We start from the raw sequence: 19284 nt of genomic DNA, 5'->3' as shown, positions 1-19284 counted from the left end.
TTGTGTCAAAAACGTAAAACTGGCCACGAGCTGACCATTATGGTGCCAGAAGTAATCAGTCAGTGGAGCACTTGCAGTTTCAACCAGTATCCTCTTGCTGTGGCACATCCTACATCCTTTTCTCTCATACAGACAGGAAGAAAGACAAAGGGTTTATTAGAGCTTTTTTTTTTTTTTTAATAGAAAAGATCAGCAATTTAACGAACACTGGTTCCAGCCCAACACTGTGACGTCAGTGTAGTAATGCTGGACAAACAAACACAACAGAGAAAAGCATTCCCGTGACTCTGTATGTGCAGGGTGTCTGTTCTGAGGGGAACTTTTTCACACCTGCTCAGACCACTCAGATGTTTTAGTTCATCTTCCTGCGCTTCCTTTGGCTCCCTGATGTCTTTTGCACAGGCAAGGGGAGAGACAGTGTGCCAAGCTTGTGGTTCTGATCATTCTCAAGTCCTGGCAGCCCTTTTGCCTTGGAGATCTTCAACCGCATGGCCTTTGCAATGTCCATCATCCTGGAAAACACCAGAGAAACACTATGTCAGTGGGGCAGACACATCTTCTGGGACAGACACCATACAAAATACGAGCAGCCATCCACCTGATGGAGGGAAGCCACAAGCAGGATGTCTGCTCTGTGTCTCAGTGCCACTGTGGGGACAGAATCACAGAATGTTAAGAGTTGCAAGGGACCTTGAAAGATCATCTAACTAGAAGCTGGAAGTATTTCAAGATTATGAGGCAGAGCCTTGTTGGGGAGGCTGAAATGCTACCAAACTGCACAACAACCTCAGAGAGCATAAGCATGAGAGAGCACCCAATGGCCAGCTGACTCGGTAAAAATAATGCAGCTTTCCATTTTTCTGTGAAGAGATGTTACAGCTGCTGCTGCAGGCAGCCCATATTAGATTCCCAATGGACTCATCTTTCATATGTAGTACAATGGAGGGAATCTAATACAGTGAGACCATCTCCCTTCATTTGCTGAAATTCAGCACGCCTACATGTGAAGGAAGGGTCTTGCCTGAGATCTGTAGTGTGATGGGTTTGGGCAAGAAGTCACAAGCCAGAACATACCTGGAGGTCTGTCAACAAACAAAGTTTGTCTGAGAGGAATCTAGCAAGGAAGTAAGTTATCTGGCCTTTGCTGGTGCCCTGAGAACACACAAGCCCCAGCACCCTCCCAGATGACTTTATGGCTTTGAAATACATACAGATTCAGATGGGAAGAGATGTCAGGTGTTCTTCAACCAAACCTCCCACTCCAAGCAAGAATCATCCTGTGGCTAGGTGAAGTGTCACAGGGACATGTGCCTCATCTCTGTTTTTCCAACAAGTGATTGCCTCCCCCACCTTTTTGCCACTAGCATCCTATAACCTGTGCTCCCAGCTCCAGTACAGTGTTTAAGATCAAAAACTTGGAAAACCTGAAATTAAAAAAACAACAACAACCGACTAACTTGTTTTAAAACAGATTACAAAAAAATAAAAATGGTAACCAGCACCAGCCAGCCCAGTTAAAATAGGTATTAGTTATCTAAGAGCAAAGAGCAGAATTGCAGAAAAAATCAGAAGTTGCTGCATCAGGTCTGACTATACAGTTTACAAAACCCAGATGGGGCTAAGGGCTCTGGTAACTTTCAGTTTTCCTAGGATCTTGAGATTATGTCCCTCAACAAGAAGGCCCAGGATACTCTACAATGTCTTTCTCTGTTGTAGCGAAGGGCTTTTGACCATTTGCAGCTCCTCTACAGCAGCATTGCCTCTAAAGAATCCTGATAGAAAAGACCAGTACGGTTGAGCTAGGCAGTAAATGTGCTTAAGAGTCACCATGACTCACAGAACAGGATGGGGTGGGACAGAGATGCATGCATGGCTGAACAGCTACTAACAGGGCCACCTGACCCATTCCCAGACAGTATTAACAAGCTGCTTGTTAAGCCGATGCCTGCTTGTTGGGCAATTTCCCAGCAAGCTCAGCAGACTGGCTGATTAGTTCTGATCAATTCCTGATTTATTCTGCAGGGACCAGAGAGATACTACAGTGCAAACTGTAATGAAAGAATTCTCGGAGACTGAGGAGCCGGAGGAGGCTCTGGCTGACACCTGCTGGCATAAGCATGCCTTGCAGCTAACAGCATATACACCACTTGGCAGGGGAATAATTACGTTTCTACAGAAAATTAAAGTCTAGGGAGCAACTTTCCAAAAAAATCTAACACAGCAAGCATTGTTTGCCCCGTTGCTTATTCTGCAAGCTTGTTTCTACCCACTCATAATCTCTACCCTTGGCTTGGCACTCGGAGGAGTGGCAGATACAGAAGAGGGACGTGCTGCAATCTAGACTGACTTTGACAAGCTGGAGAGGTGGGCTGACCAGAATCTCATGAAGTTCAACAAGGAAAGTGCAAAGTCCTGCACCTGGGGGGGAACAATCCCAGGCATCAGGACATGCCAGGGATCACCCAGCTGGAAAGCAGCTTTGCAGCATTTGGAGGCCCAGGAATCCTGGTGGATACCGTGCTGAGCATTAGTTAGGAACGTGCTGTCACTGCAAAAGGCTAACAGTATTCCGAGCTGCATTAGGCAAAGAGTTGCTAGCATGTCAAGAGATGTTGTCCTTACCCTCTACTCAGTGCAGGTGAGGCTGCACCTGGAGTACCATGTCCAGTTCTGTCCCCTCTCCCCAAGGGAGACACGGACATACAAATGTGGTCCAACAAAGGGCCACAAAGACAATGAAGCGACCAGAGCACTTCTACAAGGAAAGGCTGAGAGAGCTGGAATGGTTCAGCCTGGGGAAGAGGAAGCTCAGGGGGACCTCATCAACGTCTGTAAACAGCTGCAGGGTGGTTGCAAAGAAAATGGAGCCAGGCTCTTCACAGTAGTGCTCAGAGCCAGGACAAGAGGAAATGGATGCAAACTGGAGTACAAGAAGTTCCCCTTCAACTGCAGGAAGCACTTCTTCACTGTGTGGGTGACAGCACTGAAATATGTTGCTCTGAGAGGCTACGGAGTCTCTCCGGTTGGAAAGACCTTCAAAAGCTGTCTGGACGTGGTCCTAGACAACTGCCTCTAGGTAGCCCTGCTTGAGCAGGAAAATAGGGCCAGATGACCTCCAAAGGTCGCTGCCAACCTCATTCAGTCTGTCATTCTGTGGCAAATCCTTATTTCAAATTCTATGGCCAACCTCTCCCCAATTCTCCCAGGAGCATGGGATTACTCCATGTTACCACCCACTTACTATCTGACTGTGAGACAAAAACCCGTTTCAAGTTTTCCTGTTGCAGTCTGCTACAAAGCTGAGCTTGCACTCAGACTGGTACCTAGCAGGGACCAGAACTCTGCAGAAAGAAGGAGTATCAGGGACAGGAAAGTGACGAGTGATGAGACTTGTCAGGGAAGAAATGGGGCTGGGAAGCATTTGGGTAGCTTTTCTGCTGGAATCTGCCCCAGTTGGCTGTTTGGGTGCTGCACTCCTCAGTTTCCCTGCCTGCAATGTAGATGAATATCGTCTTAATGCACCCGAGGATGCACTGCAATAAGCACCATCACAAAGCTTGAGATGTGTAACCACCCTCCTTTACAAGCAGTAGGGCTTGAAAAGAAAGCTTCAACACACTCAGAGTCCAATTATAACAAAAGGTTCTCACAGCAGGTAACACTGTGTAATACTTTGGTGCGAGAGAGGCTCCAGAGCTCTCTTCCCTGGGGGACTGTTTGTATGAGGACCGTGGGCATCTCAGCAGGTATGAATAAACGTGATGACTCACTTGCTTTCATGGAGCTTCATGTCGTTCTGCAGCATGGTGAGGTCTATTTGGAATTTGTTAATGTGCAGAGCCAATGCGATGACGTATGCCGCGATTTTAGTCTTCATTGATGCAGAGATTAAATTCTGGACACTGAAGGGCAAGAGGGAGAACACATGAAATACGGAGTGTTAGTGAACCCAAAACACAACCCCCATGAGGTAGAGAACTGGAGCCTCTGTTAGCGATGGCAGACTTTTCCTAGACATGAAAAAAGAGCTTTAAGCAAGAAATATCCCTGTTCATGAGGACCTCAGACTTCTTTGTCCTTCTCACTAGCTGCTTATGTTTCTGTTCAAAAGCAAAGGCCTCTGGAGTTGTTTATTGCTTTATGGCCTTGACAAAATCACCCACTAATGACACTTCTGTCTCTCTGGCACTCTGATTCCTTGAAAGAGGAAAGCAAAGAGAAGCTGCTATGAGGGTATTTGGTATAACTACTAATGGCTACTTAAATAGACAGTCCACACAGAGCAAATTTGGAAGCATTTATTTTGATTGCTCACCAATAGTTTGAGTCCTCATAGACAAATGCTCGCCCATGTGGACCCAGATTCTCTGTTAATTTCAGACTGACATCAACAGTGCAGCTGCATGATGGCTGAGCAACAGCAGTTACGCCTCTTCCATGCAGAGCCTGTTGACTCCTCGACTGCAGGAAAGGCACTGTGGCAAGAATTAGAATACTATTCACCCTTGCCAGTATTTTGGTGCTTCCTCTCAACAGGACGACTGAAAACATTTATCCAGATTTATCACTGCTTAGTTATAAAAGGCATCCTTCGTAAGGTAGCCATCTGGTCAAAGGCAGCCTCCAACAGCTGCCTGAGCAAGTGTCTCTGATACTGCTGGAAAGGATGAACTTCCCAGCCCCTAGTCTACTCCTGTCACGAGGTGATGACTTGTCTTGTCTGACCTCCATGGCGGAGTGAAAACCCATTTTACTGCAACCAGCTTTGCCACTGCTGGCTGGGTAATGCTTGGGCAAAACTTAAGCAAAGCTCTTTGTCCTGTAAGCATACATGTGCAATGGCATGAGTTTCTGTACATCAACCCGCACTGGTCTCAGCCCAGGGGTTAAGCAGCACAAATCTGTATGTGGTTTGGTCTGTATAGGTCTGAAGAATTCAAATAAGTTGGGTCTACTTCATGCAAAAGCATCCCTTTTATGTTAATTAAGCTATGCGAGTGTAAAAGAAGCACCATTATTTAGTCACTGCTCTGCCTCTGTCCCAACCCTACTCTGAGGTGGTGGAAGAGCTGGCACAGCTACCTGTCAGCTGCCTTGGTTTACAGTAAAAAATGTATGTGTAGACAGCTACCCATTTCCTCCATGCAGCTGAGTGAGCTGCAACACAAGCATATGTTCTCCTATCCTGCAATCAGGGAGCAAACTCCAGAAACAGACAGGCGAGCCATTTGGTCAGGCTAGCTAAATTCACAGGCACAGGCTTTTGCACACATGACTCTGCCTCTCCCAGTCACACTTTAGACTTGCACTGTCCACGGACTGTCAGTCATAAAACAGTGAATACACAGTCCAGGGTGCTACTCAAGAAGCTTCTGCTGTCTTCTGTTTTGGTATATTTCCCAATAATGACACCATTGCCCTCCAAGCTGAATTCTAATATACTCAACCTCAAGAATATCAAAGCAAACAAAGTTCCTTACCTGCCATTGTTGTAGGTCAGTGAGGTGAAGTTCTTCATGAGTTTCCTGCTAATAATGTGTGGACATTCAGGACCCATCGGATCTAGGATAGAAAGAGCTTTTGCAGTGAAATAAGAGGCACGTACTCTTCCTCATAATGTCCATCAACCATCATAATAGCATGTTCCTGACTACAGCATTCATGACCTCTACCCAGGAATGCAGACAAACTAAAAAGAACCTGCACGCTTGATTTCTGGGTCTACTCAATTTTCAGGTAAGAGAGAGGCTCCTAACAACTTTTGTTGTTTACTGCAAATGGGATGTCCCACCTCAATACGAGACAGATTAAAATAAACATGTACACGTGCAACTACACAAACCTTTCTTTTAATAGATTCCTGTCTCTTTATAGATAGTCCTGTCAGATAGATGATTAAAACTAAAACCACATTAACAAATTCCTTTTAGAACCAAACTAGTCGTTTTCAACATCCATTTCAAGCCTCCTCAACTAACTCCTACAGGATGACTCCTTTGTCTCCAGCTATGCAGGAAGATATCCACAGACAGGCTTACCCTTTCCTCACACATCATTGCCCTACCACTGAAAATGCTACCATTGGAGCTTTCAGGACTGAGAATGAGAATCACATACTAGAGTTCTGTGAAATATACCAAGACCTGAAAATCTCAACCGAAATATTTTGTATGGTGTTTTTGAAAAAAGCAGTTCCTGTCATTTTACTGGGATTCACACACTGAGCTGTGAAGTAAGGGATAATGAAAACCCTGATACTGAAGAGAACACAGAGATATATAAAGTATGTATTGTGTACTGTACGCCTCTTGCATCTGGAATGTAGAAGCTAGATGAGAGAGCTGACAATTTCCAACTTCCCTACTCCCAAAGTAAAGCTTGAAAATATAAAACATGTCTAAAGTACAGAAACCATAACGTATCAATAAACAAAAACAAATCTCAAATTCCACTCTAAGCAACCTTATCTCCTACAAGGAGGATCTCCTGGTGCCACCCTGATGTGTGACTGTTAGAAAGGGACTGAAAAGGATTAGACATCCATCTTCCAGCAGATGCAGACCTAATACCTGACAACAACATGAATGATCCTCAACCTCACCATGACATAGGTTGAACTAGAACTGCTGCAAGTGGCTGCTTATTGAACAGCTAACTCTGGGCAGCTGTATTGTTTTCTATTGCACTCATTGCAAACCAGGTTCCAGCAGGTAGCTGAAAAGGTGAAGAGCTGAAAACTGTCTTACGCTTCTTCTTGATGACTTTCAGGAAGCTGAACTTAATAAGGATGTCCAGGAACCACAGGCATCGGGCTTTGTAATCCCTGCTCTTCTCATCAACAGGGAGGAACTTCAGCTCCTCTAAGACAAAGGAGCAATGGCTGAAGAGGAAAGAGAGGCAGCATGAGGACCAAAGAACCAGGGACTATCTTACTTACCAGAACAGGACACAGCAAACCCTTGACTGCAATGCACAGCTGTTTTAGGTTTTTAGGTGACTCACTGGAACAGGTTTCCCAGAACATGGACAAACAGAAGTTCACAAGGCTGCTCTTTGAGTACATTTTCTGTGCCCACAACATTCAGCCAGGCCTTTTCAGTGTGCAGCCACTGTGCAGGCCCCTGTATTGTAGGATCTGCAGGCTCACTATGGGGCACAGACACTTTTACTTAGGCGTGGGCAGATGGGAAGCATAGGCAGTTTGTTTGCTTGCTTTGTTTGCTGCCCAGTACCAGGACCTAACACACAAAGTGTACTTCTATGTCAATTTGCCAAGCCACTGCAACTTCCACACCAAGACAGTAACGACTTGCTGGGGACAGTGTCTGGCCACAGGTGTACCATTCTCAGCACAGCTTCATGGCCCTTTTTGTACAAATTTGCCTCTGGTTCCCACTTTGGACTTATCCCCTCTCTTCTTCTGTAATCAGTTCCCAAAAGGGCAGCCACACTGCAGTGCACACCACCTCCTCTCCCGTACAGCTCCCTCCATACTCCACAAAGGCATGGAGCTGCTTGTTTGGGTCAAATGTCTTCCCTCTGGACTGGAAAGATCAGCCAATCAATACGCATATGAGGGAGCTGGTCCCATACTGGGAAGCTGGTAGCAGCTGCCATCCTGCACCTCAGAAGAACTGCAGTTTCTCAAGGCCATCCCTAACTATTAAAAGGCTGCTTGCAGCAGTATTACCTTTTCTCTTCTGTTTTCTTGGTGACTTCTTCTGGAGTGATGTTAATAAAGGCTGCTGCTGGACCCTTCAACGCTTCGAACTCTGCTGGGGATAGAACTGGAAGGATTTTAAAGAAATTCTAAAGTAAAGAAGATGAATACCATCTCTCCTTTCTGGTAAGAGCAGCCCATAATAAGACGTGCTCTCTTCACTCTTGCCATAGGAATATGTGGGGAAGGAAAGTGGGGAATTAAATTATAAATAAGCAGGATGTAATAGCAAGACTTGGAAGCTGACCAATAAGTCTCTAAAGGGCGGTGGCTCAACCACAAATCATTTCTCCTACGTTTCTAACCTCATTACTACTCTTAGCTGAAGTACTTCCAGCAGGGAGGGGCATGGCATCCTTCTATTTGTAGGAAGGAGGAAAGATAGCAAACTTGCAGGCTCTAAGAGTCAATGCAGTATGCCCCTGCTCTCTCAGCTTTTTGTTTGATGCCCACAGCCTGGAGAAAGGTCACAGGTCAGCAAGAGAGCACCCGAAGAGCAGCGCAAAGGAAGTGCAGCCACTGCAGCCTGTCAGTCAGCTTCATTGGGGGCCCAAACCAAATGTCTCTATGCTAACACAGGTAGCATGGGAAATAAACAAGAGTTAGAGATGTCTGCACAGCTGCAGGGCTTTGGCACTGGCATTATGGAGGCGTGGTGGGATGCCTCCCATGACTGGAGCATTAGGATGGAAGGACAGGTACGGGAGGGGCCATCGCCCTCTGTGTCAGTGAGCAGCTGGAGTGCCTGGAGCTGGGTCAGCATCACAGAGATGGCAGGGACAGGGAACATTATAACAGGGGTCTGCTACAGGCCACCTGATCAGGAAGACCAAGCAGAACGAGGCTCTATATAGACAGACAGAAACAGACTCACGTACACAAGCCCTGGTCCTCATGGGGGACTTCAACCACCCTGGTAACTGTTGGAGGGACAGCAGAACAGGGCAGAGGCAATCCAGGAGGTTCCTGGAATGCACTGATGACAACTTCCTTCTCCATGTGATAGAGGAGCCAATGTGGAGAGGCGCTATGCCAGACCTCATTCTTACCAACAAGAAGGGCTGGTGGGAAACATGAAGCTCAAGGGCAGCTTTGACCACTGTGACCATGAAATAGTGTGGTTGTGCATTCGGAGGGCAGCAAGTAGGGAGCACAGCAAGCTCGCTATCCTGGACGTTGGGAGAGCAGACTGCCCTCTTCTGGGATCTGCCTGGTAGAGTAACATGGGACAAAGCCCTAGAAAGATGTTTGATATTCAAGGATATCCACCTCCTCCAAAGTCAGTAGTGATGAATCCCAACAAAGAGGAAGTTGGGCAGAAACACCAGGAGGCCTGCATGGATGAACAAGTAGCTCCTGGCCAAACTCAAGCAGTAAAAGGAGACCTACAGTGGGTGGAAGCAAGGCCAGTAGCCTGGGAGGGATACAGACACACTGTGCGAGCAGACAGGGATAAGGTGGGGAAAGCCAAAGCCCTGAAAAAGGAAGACCCATGGAACACAGGCCAGTAAGACTCACCTCTGGACCAAGCAAGATCATGGAGGAGATCCTCCTGGAAACTATTCTAAGGAATATGGAAAATAAGGAGGTGATTGGTGACATCCAACACGGCTTCACTAAGGGCAGAACATGCCTGACAAATCTGGTGGCCTTCTACAACAGGATTAGAGCATTGGTGGATAGGGGAAGAGCAACTGACATAATCTACCTGGACTTGTGCAAAGCATTTGACACTGTCCTGCACTGTCCTTGTCTCTAAATTGGAGAGACACGGATTTGACAGATGGCCCACTCAGCAGGTACGGAATTGGCTGGATGGTTGCAAAGAGTTGCAGTCTACAGCTCAATGTCCAGGCAGAGATCAGCAATAAGTGGTGTTTGTCAGAGATCAGTATTGGGACTGGCACGATCTAACACCTTTGCTGGTGACATGGACAGAGGGACCGAATGCATCCTCACCAGGTCTGCTGATGAATACAAGCTGTGAGGTGTGACCAATACGTTGGAGGAAAGGGATTCCATCCAGAGGGACCTGGGCAGGCCTGAGAGGTGGGCCTGTGCAAACCTCATGAGGTTCAACAAGGCCATGTGCAAGGTCCTGCATCTGAGCTGGGGCAATCCCAAGCATAAATACAGGCTGGGCAGAGAATGGATTGAGAGCAGCTCTGCGGAGAAGGACCTGGGGGTGCTGGTGGATGAGAAGCTCACCATGAGCCAGCAAAGTGTGCTTGCACCTCTCCTATGAAGACAGGCTGAGGGAGTTGGGATTGTTCAGCCTGGAGAAGAGAAGGCTCCAGGGAGACCTTTTAACAACTTTCCAATACCTAAAGGGGGCCTACAGGAAGGCTGGGAAGGGACTCTTTCTCAGGGAGAATAACGGCTTTGAACTCAAAGACAGTAGATTTAGGTTAGATATAAGGAAGGACTTCTCTACTCTGAGTGGGGCGACACACTGGAACAGGTTTCCCAGAGAAGTTTAGATGCCCCATCCCTGGAAGTGCTCAAGGCCAGCTTGGATGGGGCCTTGGCTAACCTGGTCTAGGGGAAGGTGTCCCTGCCCATAGCAGGGGAGGTGGAATTAGATGGTCTTTAAGGTCCCTTCCAACCCAAACCATTCTACAATTCTGTGAAGGTTCAGCTCAGTGCTGCCACGTGCCTGACTGCACTCTCTCCCACATGCCAGAGTACTGACATCAAGCATACAGAAATCAGAAACCACACTCTGCTACTGAAAAAGATACTGTCTTCAAACTTGTAAACATGTTCCGGTTTGTCGGCATCTTCATGACAGGGAGGCAGAAATACGGACATGTTCTGTACATCGTCTTGGGCCACATCTTGGATCAAAGCTTAGGAGAGAAGTAGGAAACAAAATGGCATTTAGACCATGCAGACAAAAACTGAGAGAATATGACCACACCCAAATACTTTATTGAAATTCAAGTCAATTCGGGGGGAGGAGGGGAGGGTTGGGTCAACACAAGTTTAGTTTAAGTGGGAAACAGAAGCTGAAATGGAGTTTTAAAGACTTATCTCACTGGGAACAGTGACAAGGAAAGGTCACAGCTCTTTCTCATTTTGTTTGGTTAGTGCCATGTGTGGGTACAGAAGGCATTCTAGGAGGCTCAGAGAGGCTGAGAGTTTCTAATTTGCCTGTAATGTACTCAGCATGCTGCCTTTTAGCCTGGTGTCATCACTTCTGTAAGAACTTTCTACTCTGCTACTATAGATTCAGAAATGCTGCTCCAGACTAGGCAAAACTGGCTGCTGCTGCTACCCCTCTTGCCTCTAGCATGAGCGGGAGAACATTGTTTTGACACCCTGGGTTCCACTGGACACCATCTGGCCCTGCACAACACACAGAGTACAGTGCATATCCTATCTGGAACACAAGAACTGAGAGCTTTCACGTCAATGAGAGCTGACCAGTTTTAATAGTCTCTCTGGCACAGGCTGCACAAGGCGACAGAGATGCAGCCTCACCAGCACCAACAGAAGGGGGTATCAGCTGTCCTTGAAACATAGCTCATGTTTCAGTGTGATACTTGGGAGAAATTTTCCTACAGTAGTGGCAATAACTAAGGCCGTGGCAGGTACTTTTTCCTGCCAGCTTCTCCATCGCAGAGGACCAAGTCTATCAGACTGACTCAAGACAGCACTTGGGATAGCACACGATGGGTGCTGGGACCCAGAATAAGGCATAGACCATTTTCCACACACACGCCACTGTGAAGCCAGAGTACAGCTCACCTTAATGAACATCAAGCATCTCTTTTCAAGCCAGGTGAATTTACTGCCTTTATGCCTCTAAGTGGACTTCCAGAACACTGACAAAATATGGGCAGAAATGGACACTGATGACACATGGACCTTCCTTTACCCAGGCAACTCCCACACTAAGCCTAGCAGGATCAGAACGAAGCAGTTCCTTTTCTTCCAGAATGACCTGTGATTTCCTCAACACGTGCCAATTTCAGATGTTAAACCAACAGCTTCATTGCTTACTACAAGAAAAACCCTTTCTTCTTCCTGCCATACTTGGCAACAGACAGAAAAGCACATCTATTTTTCTTCAGTGACACCTCACACAACATTCTTACCTGTTACTCCTTTTGCATCTATAACATTTGCTGCTGCTTTTGTCACAGCTGTGTTAAGAACATCATTGCCCACTGCATTCATTCGTCGAGAATTCAGCGCTCGCTTCTGCTTGCTGGTGCCAAAGGCCTCAATGCACAAATCCACCTGTGCATGAGAAAGACACAAAGGACTACACACTGCTGAACTCAGGACACTTTGCATCCAAGAGGAAAACCCAGCTAACCACCATTTATCCTACATTTTTCAAAAAAATTTCAAACACATCACTGGAACAACCCAACCACATAACAAGCACTGTGGCAGAGGAGAGGAGGGTAGGTAGTACGTGGAACTGTAATCAAGAATGAAATAATTATCAAAATGCTGCTAACACTAGGCACTAGTAATGTGCTGTCTCAGACCTTGAGTGCAGAGAAAGAGGGCTGAACCCGCACATTTACACTGCAGTAAACGAAGCATCTCAGTCTCAGACAAGTATCTGTCACTGTCAGCTGGATAATCGTAGCAGAATGTGATATGGGGTTTCAACCTTACCTTCTCCCTGAAGGATTTATTCTGGTAATCCTTTGTGTCATCAGGTATTACATTATCTATAAAAGAACAAAAATTAGTAGGCTTGGCTTGCAGCAGCTGGGAAAGCACGCGTGTTTGGCACTCCTTAAGCTCTAAGCCATTAATAAAAGACTAGACTAAGAATTCTATGGGACTTTGTCAATTAAAGAACACAGTGAATGAGTATGGACCTGGATCAAAGAGGGAAAGGCAGCCCAATTTTTGCTACATAGTCTATGAGCATGATGCATAGACGGAAGCAAGAGTCATGTCCTGTTGCACAGAAAATAGATCCCTGAAGACCATATTCTTCGGCCAGGTTATCCTCCTGGCCTCAGTAATAAAAATGAGTTCTGCTGAAGAAAAGCTGTTTTCTTTTTCAGTGATTCAGTCCCTTGACCTGCCCATTTCCAGGCTTCTCTCAGCAGGGCCTACCTAGACAAGGCTGCATTTGTTCTGAGCAGTGATAACTTGGCTCCCAGCTCTGGCAGTCCATCCCTCCCACCCCTACTGCTCCCTGCTTAAGCCCTGTCCTAAATTTCAGCTATGACCTTCCTTCTCCCTCTGTTTATCATGCCATGCTGTGCCTTAGAGGGAGTGTGTAATGTATCCTCCTTCCTCCATGCTGAGGGAATATGGCAGAAACAAGTAAGAAAGGGTAGCTGAGGAGAAAACAGAATGCAATGCTGTCAGTAACAAAGCAATCAATAGCTGAATGTATACCTATTTCTACGTCACTGTGACTATGGTGCTAGGGTTAAATACAATATCTTCCTACCTGACAGCAAGGGCTGCATGTTGAATATTTCAGCATTGTAGACTTCCATTTGCCCCGAGTCCTTGTTCAACACACCAACAAAATACCTGGAGAGAACAAGGGCAAATTATTAGCAAGAGACAGCCCAGTGCAAGTGATGTTTTAACATGACATGGGGCAGAGTTACATGTATTACACATCTCCTGCCAGTTCTTTTGCATTGCAAATACCAATTTTCTAAGAAAATTCAGAATTTCACTCAAAAAAAAAAAAAAAGTTACCTTGAGGTAATACATTTATAGACATACGTGTTTTCTATACATGCACAGAGGTATATATATACATATATATAAAAGACTTGTTGCTCTAGGTAAATGTATTCATCTTAAATCAACTGACTTAGCTTCACAATGCACAGATCAATTGTACGTGCCTGAGTGCTAGTTACTACTTTCTCCTGTCTTTTCTAGTATGGTAGGTTTAATCCTTGGTTTCACATTGCTTGTAAAACTTGTGTTCCCTGTGTATGCTCCTCTGCTTACTGCAAGTCATTGTGAGCCTAAGTCCTCATAGCTCAGAACTGAGCAATAAGCAATGAAGTATTCACTAAGACAAAATTTTGTTGCAAATATTTACTCAAAAAGTAACAATTTACAACAGTCCTGAAATTGAACTGTACATTCCTATGCTGTCCAATCCTTTTTGTAGCAGTTAGCAAGTAGCAGCTGCAAAATGGCAGAATGTATGCCAGCTGGTATTTCCAGTTCGGAGTTTTCCTTCCTTCTGCTTAAAACAATTTTTACATTAAACCACACTTTGGTTTGACTTACTGACCATTCCTATGGGTCTACTACTAAGAATATTTAAAACAATCATAAAAGCCTAACAGCTACAGTACTTTCTACAGTACTTTCAGCAGTATGTCCTACTTTATACAATTATGCTCAGTATTTCTGCACAGCCTGTATGTTGGAAACCCCACGAAGTTGTCATAATATTTCTGCTTTCACTAAAAGTTTATTAAGGTAAGCTTACAGTCTGGCAGGATTACACCTGTACAGAGGTGCACAGATTTATGTAATTTTGTTTACGTGCTTTTGCAGACAGGAATGTGACACTAAATTCAGAAGTTTGTTTACCCGATTTATCAATAGACCTACAACCATTGCTAAAAGTGTGCTCCACTTCAGCATCAAAACTGAATTCATACTAAATTCCACTGTTTCGCTGAAGGATTCTTAAAAATGTTCCTGACTAGCAAATCACTTTATTTGATATTTAAAAAACAGGATTTATTCCTCCTTTCAAATGTTGGTTTATTAATAAATACCACAGAGAAGAGACAGGCAGACCAATTGAAATGTGGTACCTTTCATAAACTTAGTTAATTCAGTTGTATATACATGTGCATGCTACCTTCATATGCCAAGTTTCCCTGCTGTGCCTCTTTATCTCTCTCAAACAGCCCTATGAGCAACTATGAGCACGCTTGTCCGGAATGGTCCATGGTGTTCCTACCATTATTTATAATAAACAATAAAATGAACACAATTTCAGCTTGTTTCATTTTCATCTGTCTTGTTTACAGTTGTTTCCATTCTGCTTTTTTCCATTCCACTTTCTTTAGAAGCCTCGTCTGTTCGCCCAGAGGGTCGTTCAGCTTTCTTTGATGAAGGTGCAACATTACCTTTCTGAAGAGTTTCAGTCGCTTCATGCTCCAGCACCTCTGATAGAACCAAAGGCTCCAAATGAATACTGCCTTGTTCACTAATGTCTGAACTAACGGATTCAGGTTCATTTCTTTTTCTCTGGAACTGCTCAAAACTAACATCTTCAGCCAATGTTAGTTTTAATTACTTTGCACTGATTGCTGAAAGTGTAGTTTCATCCAAGTTTTGTGCTTTAGTCTGGTGAGTCAAGACACCACCATCTGAACTTTGGCAAGTTTTCAACTCACTTTCAGCATAAATATATTTTTGTTCTTTGTCTCCTAACTGTGTGCTACTATCTGAATCACAACGTGCTCCTTTCTCATGCAAAGAAATCTTGGAGCTGTTATCATGGAGTTCCAAACTGGGAACATTTTTTGTACCTGAGAATGATGAGTTTTCTTAAATCTTTTCAACTGATGCAACTTTTTTAGTTTGATTTCTATTGCATTCTTTTGTTTCCTCTGAAGACTTATGCTCTTGTTTGCAAAATAATCCCAAACTCGACTGGGTTCAATTTGCTGCTCCACAATGATACATTAGTGAGCCAAGGCAGTACAGGACACCTGCTCACTTTCAACTCCCTCGGACACTTGTTCAGCAGTTGGCAAATCTACAGAAACGTCCTCTACAATAACTTGACAAGTGTGAGCGTGGCTTTCACTCATGTGTGGCCATGCTATCTAAGCCAGAACCATCAGTCAGAAAATCGCAGTTAAGACATGGTACAGTCACACCTCATAGCTCTCCTGAATGCTTCTTGTAGAACCGAAATCTTCTACTTGGACAGGCACTGTGAAAAATCACCATGTGATTCACACAGGCTTTGCTATAGCTAGTATCGTATCTGCATAAATTACAACGGAAATATGTAGGAAAGTAGCTTGCAAAACCTTTTATTTCTGAGTAATGCTCAATGCACTTGTGAGCTCCCAAACAATACCTTAGATTGTGCAGTGCTGTATTCATAACTTTTTTTTTGCTGCTGCTGTTGGTCCATGCATTTTGCTTCTTTGACGTAGTTGTCGGTTTTCATTTTGCTTTTATTTGTATTAAATGTTATGATTTCTAGTGGTTGCATTTTTAGCTTTAGGTGATAGCTGAAATGTGGATGTACTTGCAGTAACAGAATATCCTGACTGAAGAGATCCAACAGATGCTCAAATAGTAACCATTGCTCCAGGAGGCAAACCTAACTGTTTAGGTTTTCTAAATGTTCAGTGATACCGAGTCTTGTGATCCATTTTTTCTTTGCAAGCCAAAAGCTGCAGTCTGCACTTAGTGCAGCAGTATATTCCTTTTTTCTGATGCCTCATATAATGATGCATGTATGGTGCTCCAATTTTTATTACTTTGAGGCAAAATGGGCACAGCAAACGTTTTGTATTCTCATGAACTGTCCTGAAATGTGTTTCTACATCAGAAAATGTATCTGAGGATCTGTAGCTGTATACCAGGCAAACACACAGCATTTCACCTGGCTTATGATTGTCCTTCATGTTGCAAAAGAATTTGCTCTGTTTCAAAGGATAATCCACGGCTTTTACAAATATTAGATGTTTCATAAGGTGTGCATGTACTTTCAGTGTGGCACTGCAGCTGGAATGGGCGGGGAAACTGATGGTAGCAGTGCTGGCAGGTGGTGTGGCTTTCCCAGATTTCACTGCTCTGCTTCCCAGGCTCTAAGTGATGCTTCACATGCTTCATAAACCTTACGTTATTTTTAAGAACTTTCAGACAGTTGAAGCTCTTAAATGTTGTACGAGTCTTCTACTGCTGTTGTACCTGCTGGGTATCACCTTCATGTTTCCCATAATAGAAGTCGTTAACTAACAGGATCAATTTTCCTTTCTCAGATTCATTGATCTTGCTTGTTGTACTCAAACATTCTGTTTTGGCCACTCCCAGAAAGAAATTATTTACTGTATCTGGACAACAATACTTCACGTGATTTTTTTTATGTATGCTGGACTGATGGCCCAGTGTGGTACTGTGGAACTCCTGAGTTCTGTCTCACACCAAACAGCATACCAGATGTTTTATCCATAATGGAATCTTGATTGAGTATTACAGGCCGTGTTGTTACAGTACTCACTGGTCTGGATACAGGTTGAGCCACTACAGGAACTGTGATATTTGTTGGTACTGGCTGTGTCATCATTGGATTGGTTACAAGTCTGCTAACAGGCTGTCTGCTAACAGAGCAGGCCCACAGACGGATCTGGGGGTTGTGGCTGACAGCAAGTTGAATATGAGCCAGCAGCGTGCCCTGGCAGCCAGGAGGGCCAACCGTGTCCTGGGGTGCACCAAGCACGGCATCACTAGTCTGTTGAGGGAGGTGATTGTCCCACTCTACTCTGTGCTAGTCCCGCCTCACCTCGAGCACTGTGTGCAGTTCTGGGCACCACAGTACAAAAAGGGCATGAAACTGTTGGAGAGTGTCCAGAGGAGGGCTACGAAGATGGTGAAGGGCCTAGAGGGGAAGACGTATGAGGAGCAACTGAGGGCACTGGACCTGTTCAGCCTGGAGAAGAGGAGGCTGAGAGGGGACCTCATCGCAGCTGAATCTGTGATAAGCAGTGCCTTCTGCTCTAGGAAATGGGTGAAACAAGTGCTGCCTGAGGATCTGGCAGCACTCATTGATTTTTCCCACTCAGAGTAAACCAGACTGTTTGCTCAGCTGTGGTTCCTGCTTTCACACCAACATCTGCAGCTGTGAATTCAGTCTTTGGCTGACAGCTGCTGAGATCTATGAGAATGGATACACTGCAGGAAATTGTCATGAATGCAGGTGAGGCAGATGTGGGAGGAAACAAACTAGTTTATATGGAAAAGGTGGAAAAATTAGAAAGGAAATCAAGAAACAATGTAATTAGTTGTTGCCTGCATGTCTGGTGATTCTGAGGCATATGCAAACCTAATGACCAACAGATAATCTCAGTTAGCTTGCCCTGTTAGTTTCCATAGCTCAGGATTTTCAGCGGTGCAGGCAGGTACCACTTAAACTCTTAAAACTCTCTCTGAATACTATCAATTGATGTGAAGTGTTGAGAAGTAGAAGTGCCAAGTCTGTATAGAAATACTGCTACATTGGTGCACATGTCACAAAACATACGGAGCATTATCTGTATTCAGTAAACTAAACTCCTCTCTGCAAACTCAAGAAGAAAAAGCTCCTTGAAGCCTTGTTTCGGCTATGCCATCTTAAGGCTGCTGAACTCGAAGGGTCAGCTCTCTAGTCTAGTTTGAATTCTCAGACAGAATAGACTAAGCTTAGCATCTTCTGAAGTAGTGTCTGCCAGGGATGCAAGTAGTTCATTGTAAAGAAATTATTCAGAAGCCATGAGCACTGGAACGCTAATGTCTGGAAGCACCTCCTCTTCCTAGTGGTTTATACAACTCTGCTCTTTGCTGCCGCACCCTACCCGTAATTTAAGGAGTCAGAGTAGTGAGACTCCTGAAGCTAACAGAGCGTACAGTGCAGGACAAGTCGAGCACACTGAAAGAGCAGGGCACATCGCAGCAAGAGCCTGACACACACATCAAGCACATTTCAGACCTCTGTAGGCTAGCAGGGCAGTAATATGCATCAAAGGAAAAAAGAAATAGCTTTGGGTATAACAAGGCAGAAGCGTTTTGTCACTCTGCACATTGCAGAGGATCGCTGTGCAGAGGATAAGGAAGATCTCAGACACAAAACACTTCTTAGGAGCCCAGTGGGATCTGTCCCAAGGCTACCAAGGGCACCTTCCTCAGCCAGGACACGTGAAGGCTGGTGACCTCACCACTGCTTCCTACAGCACCGCGCTGCCGAAACGCTCTGCGTTCACACCGCCCATCCTGAGCCAGGTTTGAGGGCAGCACCGGAGCGGTTCCCATACCTGCAGAGCGCGCTGCCCCTCCCCGCGCCGCTGCCGAAGTTACTCCCCACGTAGGACAGCCGCTCCGTGTCCGACACCTGCAAAACAAAGCCAAGCGCTGGGGCTCGGGGCTCGCCCACCCCTTCCCGTCCGTGCTTTGCCTGCCCGGCGCCAGGGCTGCCCGCAGTGCCGCTGTGAGCCCGCTGCTTACCAGGATGCGGCGCCTCCTCCCGCGCGGGCCGGCGGCGGCGGCGCTGAGGTAGAGGCGGAAGCGGAGGGCGGCGGGGCGCCGCAGCTGCCCGTTGGCGAAGGTCACTGCGGGCGGCGGGGAGAGCCCGTCAGAGGCCGTCAGAGGCCGTCAGAGGCCGCCAGCCCCCCCCCGCCGCCCCCACCCCCTATCCCCCCCCTCACCCAGCAGCGCGGGCTGCTCCGCCTCAGGGTCTCCGCGGTAGCTCCAGGTGGCGGCCGCCATGTCGCCCGCCCGCCCAGCCCAGCAACCAACCAACCAACCGCCGCGCGCCTTGCTGCCGAGTAAGGGCGCCGCCGATTGGCCGCTGGGAGAGGCGGGGTGAGGCGGGGTGAGGC

The 19284-nt window shown here is 45.9% G+C and overlaps 1 protein-coding gene and 2 pseudogenes across 1 annotated transcript; all 3 read right to left on the bottom strand.

The window, feature by feature from the left end:
- Positions 1–139: 139 nt before the first annotated feature.
- Positions 140–19268, bottom strand: POLR1E (RNA polymerase I subunit E). Its single transcript, XM_027446171.3, has 12 exons — positions 19111–19268; positions 18911–19014; positions 18721–18797; positions 13152–13237; positions 12356–12411; positions 11821–11965; positions 10462–10569; positions 7691–7787; positions 6747–6880; positions 5481–5562; positions 3771–3902; positions 140–512 (listed from the first exon to the last, which is right to left on the bottom strand). The coding sequence occupies exons 1-12, from the start codon at positions 19169–19171 to the stop codon at positions 353–355; spliced, it is 1242 nt and encodes a 413-aa protein (XP_027301972.3). The 5' UTR covers positions 19172–19268; the 3' UTR covers positions 140–352.
- On the bottom strand, positions 14684–15875 carry LOC140000701 (zinc finger protein 280D-like; annotated as a pseudogene).
- LOC140000616 (zinc finger protein 280D pseudogene) lies at positions 15227–16997 on the bottom strand (annotated as a pseudogene).
- Positions 19269–19284: the final 16 nt, after the last annotated feature.

This window comes from Anas platyrhynchos, chromosome Z (assembly GCF_047663525.1).
Source record: "Anas platyrhynchos isolate ZD024472 breed Pekin duck chromosome Z, IASCAAS_PekinDuck_T2T, whole genome shotgun sequence".
Taxonomy (NCBI): domain Eukaryota; kingdom Metazoa; phylum Chordata; class Aves; order Anseriformes; family Anatidae; genus Anas; species Anas platyrhynchos.
The sequence above is the reverse complement of the archived record's forward strand: the minus strand, read 5'-3'. Positions and strand labels throughout refer to the sequence as shown.

Bases quoted from the DNA above. Each gene is read 5' to 3' on its own strand.
- POLR1E (XM_027446171.3), bottom strand. From the start codon at position 19,171: ATGGCGGCCGCCACCTGGAGCTACCGCGGAGACCCTGAGGCGGAGCAG. The intron at 11,966-12,355 runs GTAAGGTTGAAA...TCTCATGCACAG, and splicing joins ATAAATCCTTCAGGGAGAAG to GTGGATTTGTGCATTGAGGC. The intron at 3,903-5,480 runs GTAAGGAACTTT...CTTGCCCTTCAG, and splicing joins CTGACCTACAACAATGGCAG to TGTCCAGAATTTAATCTCTG.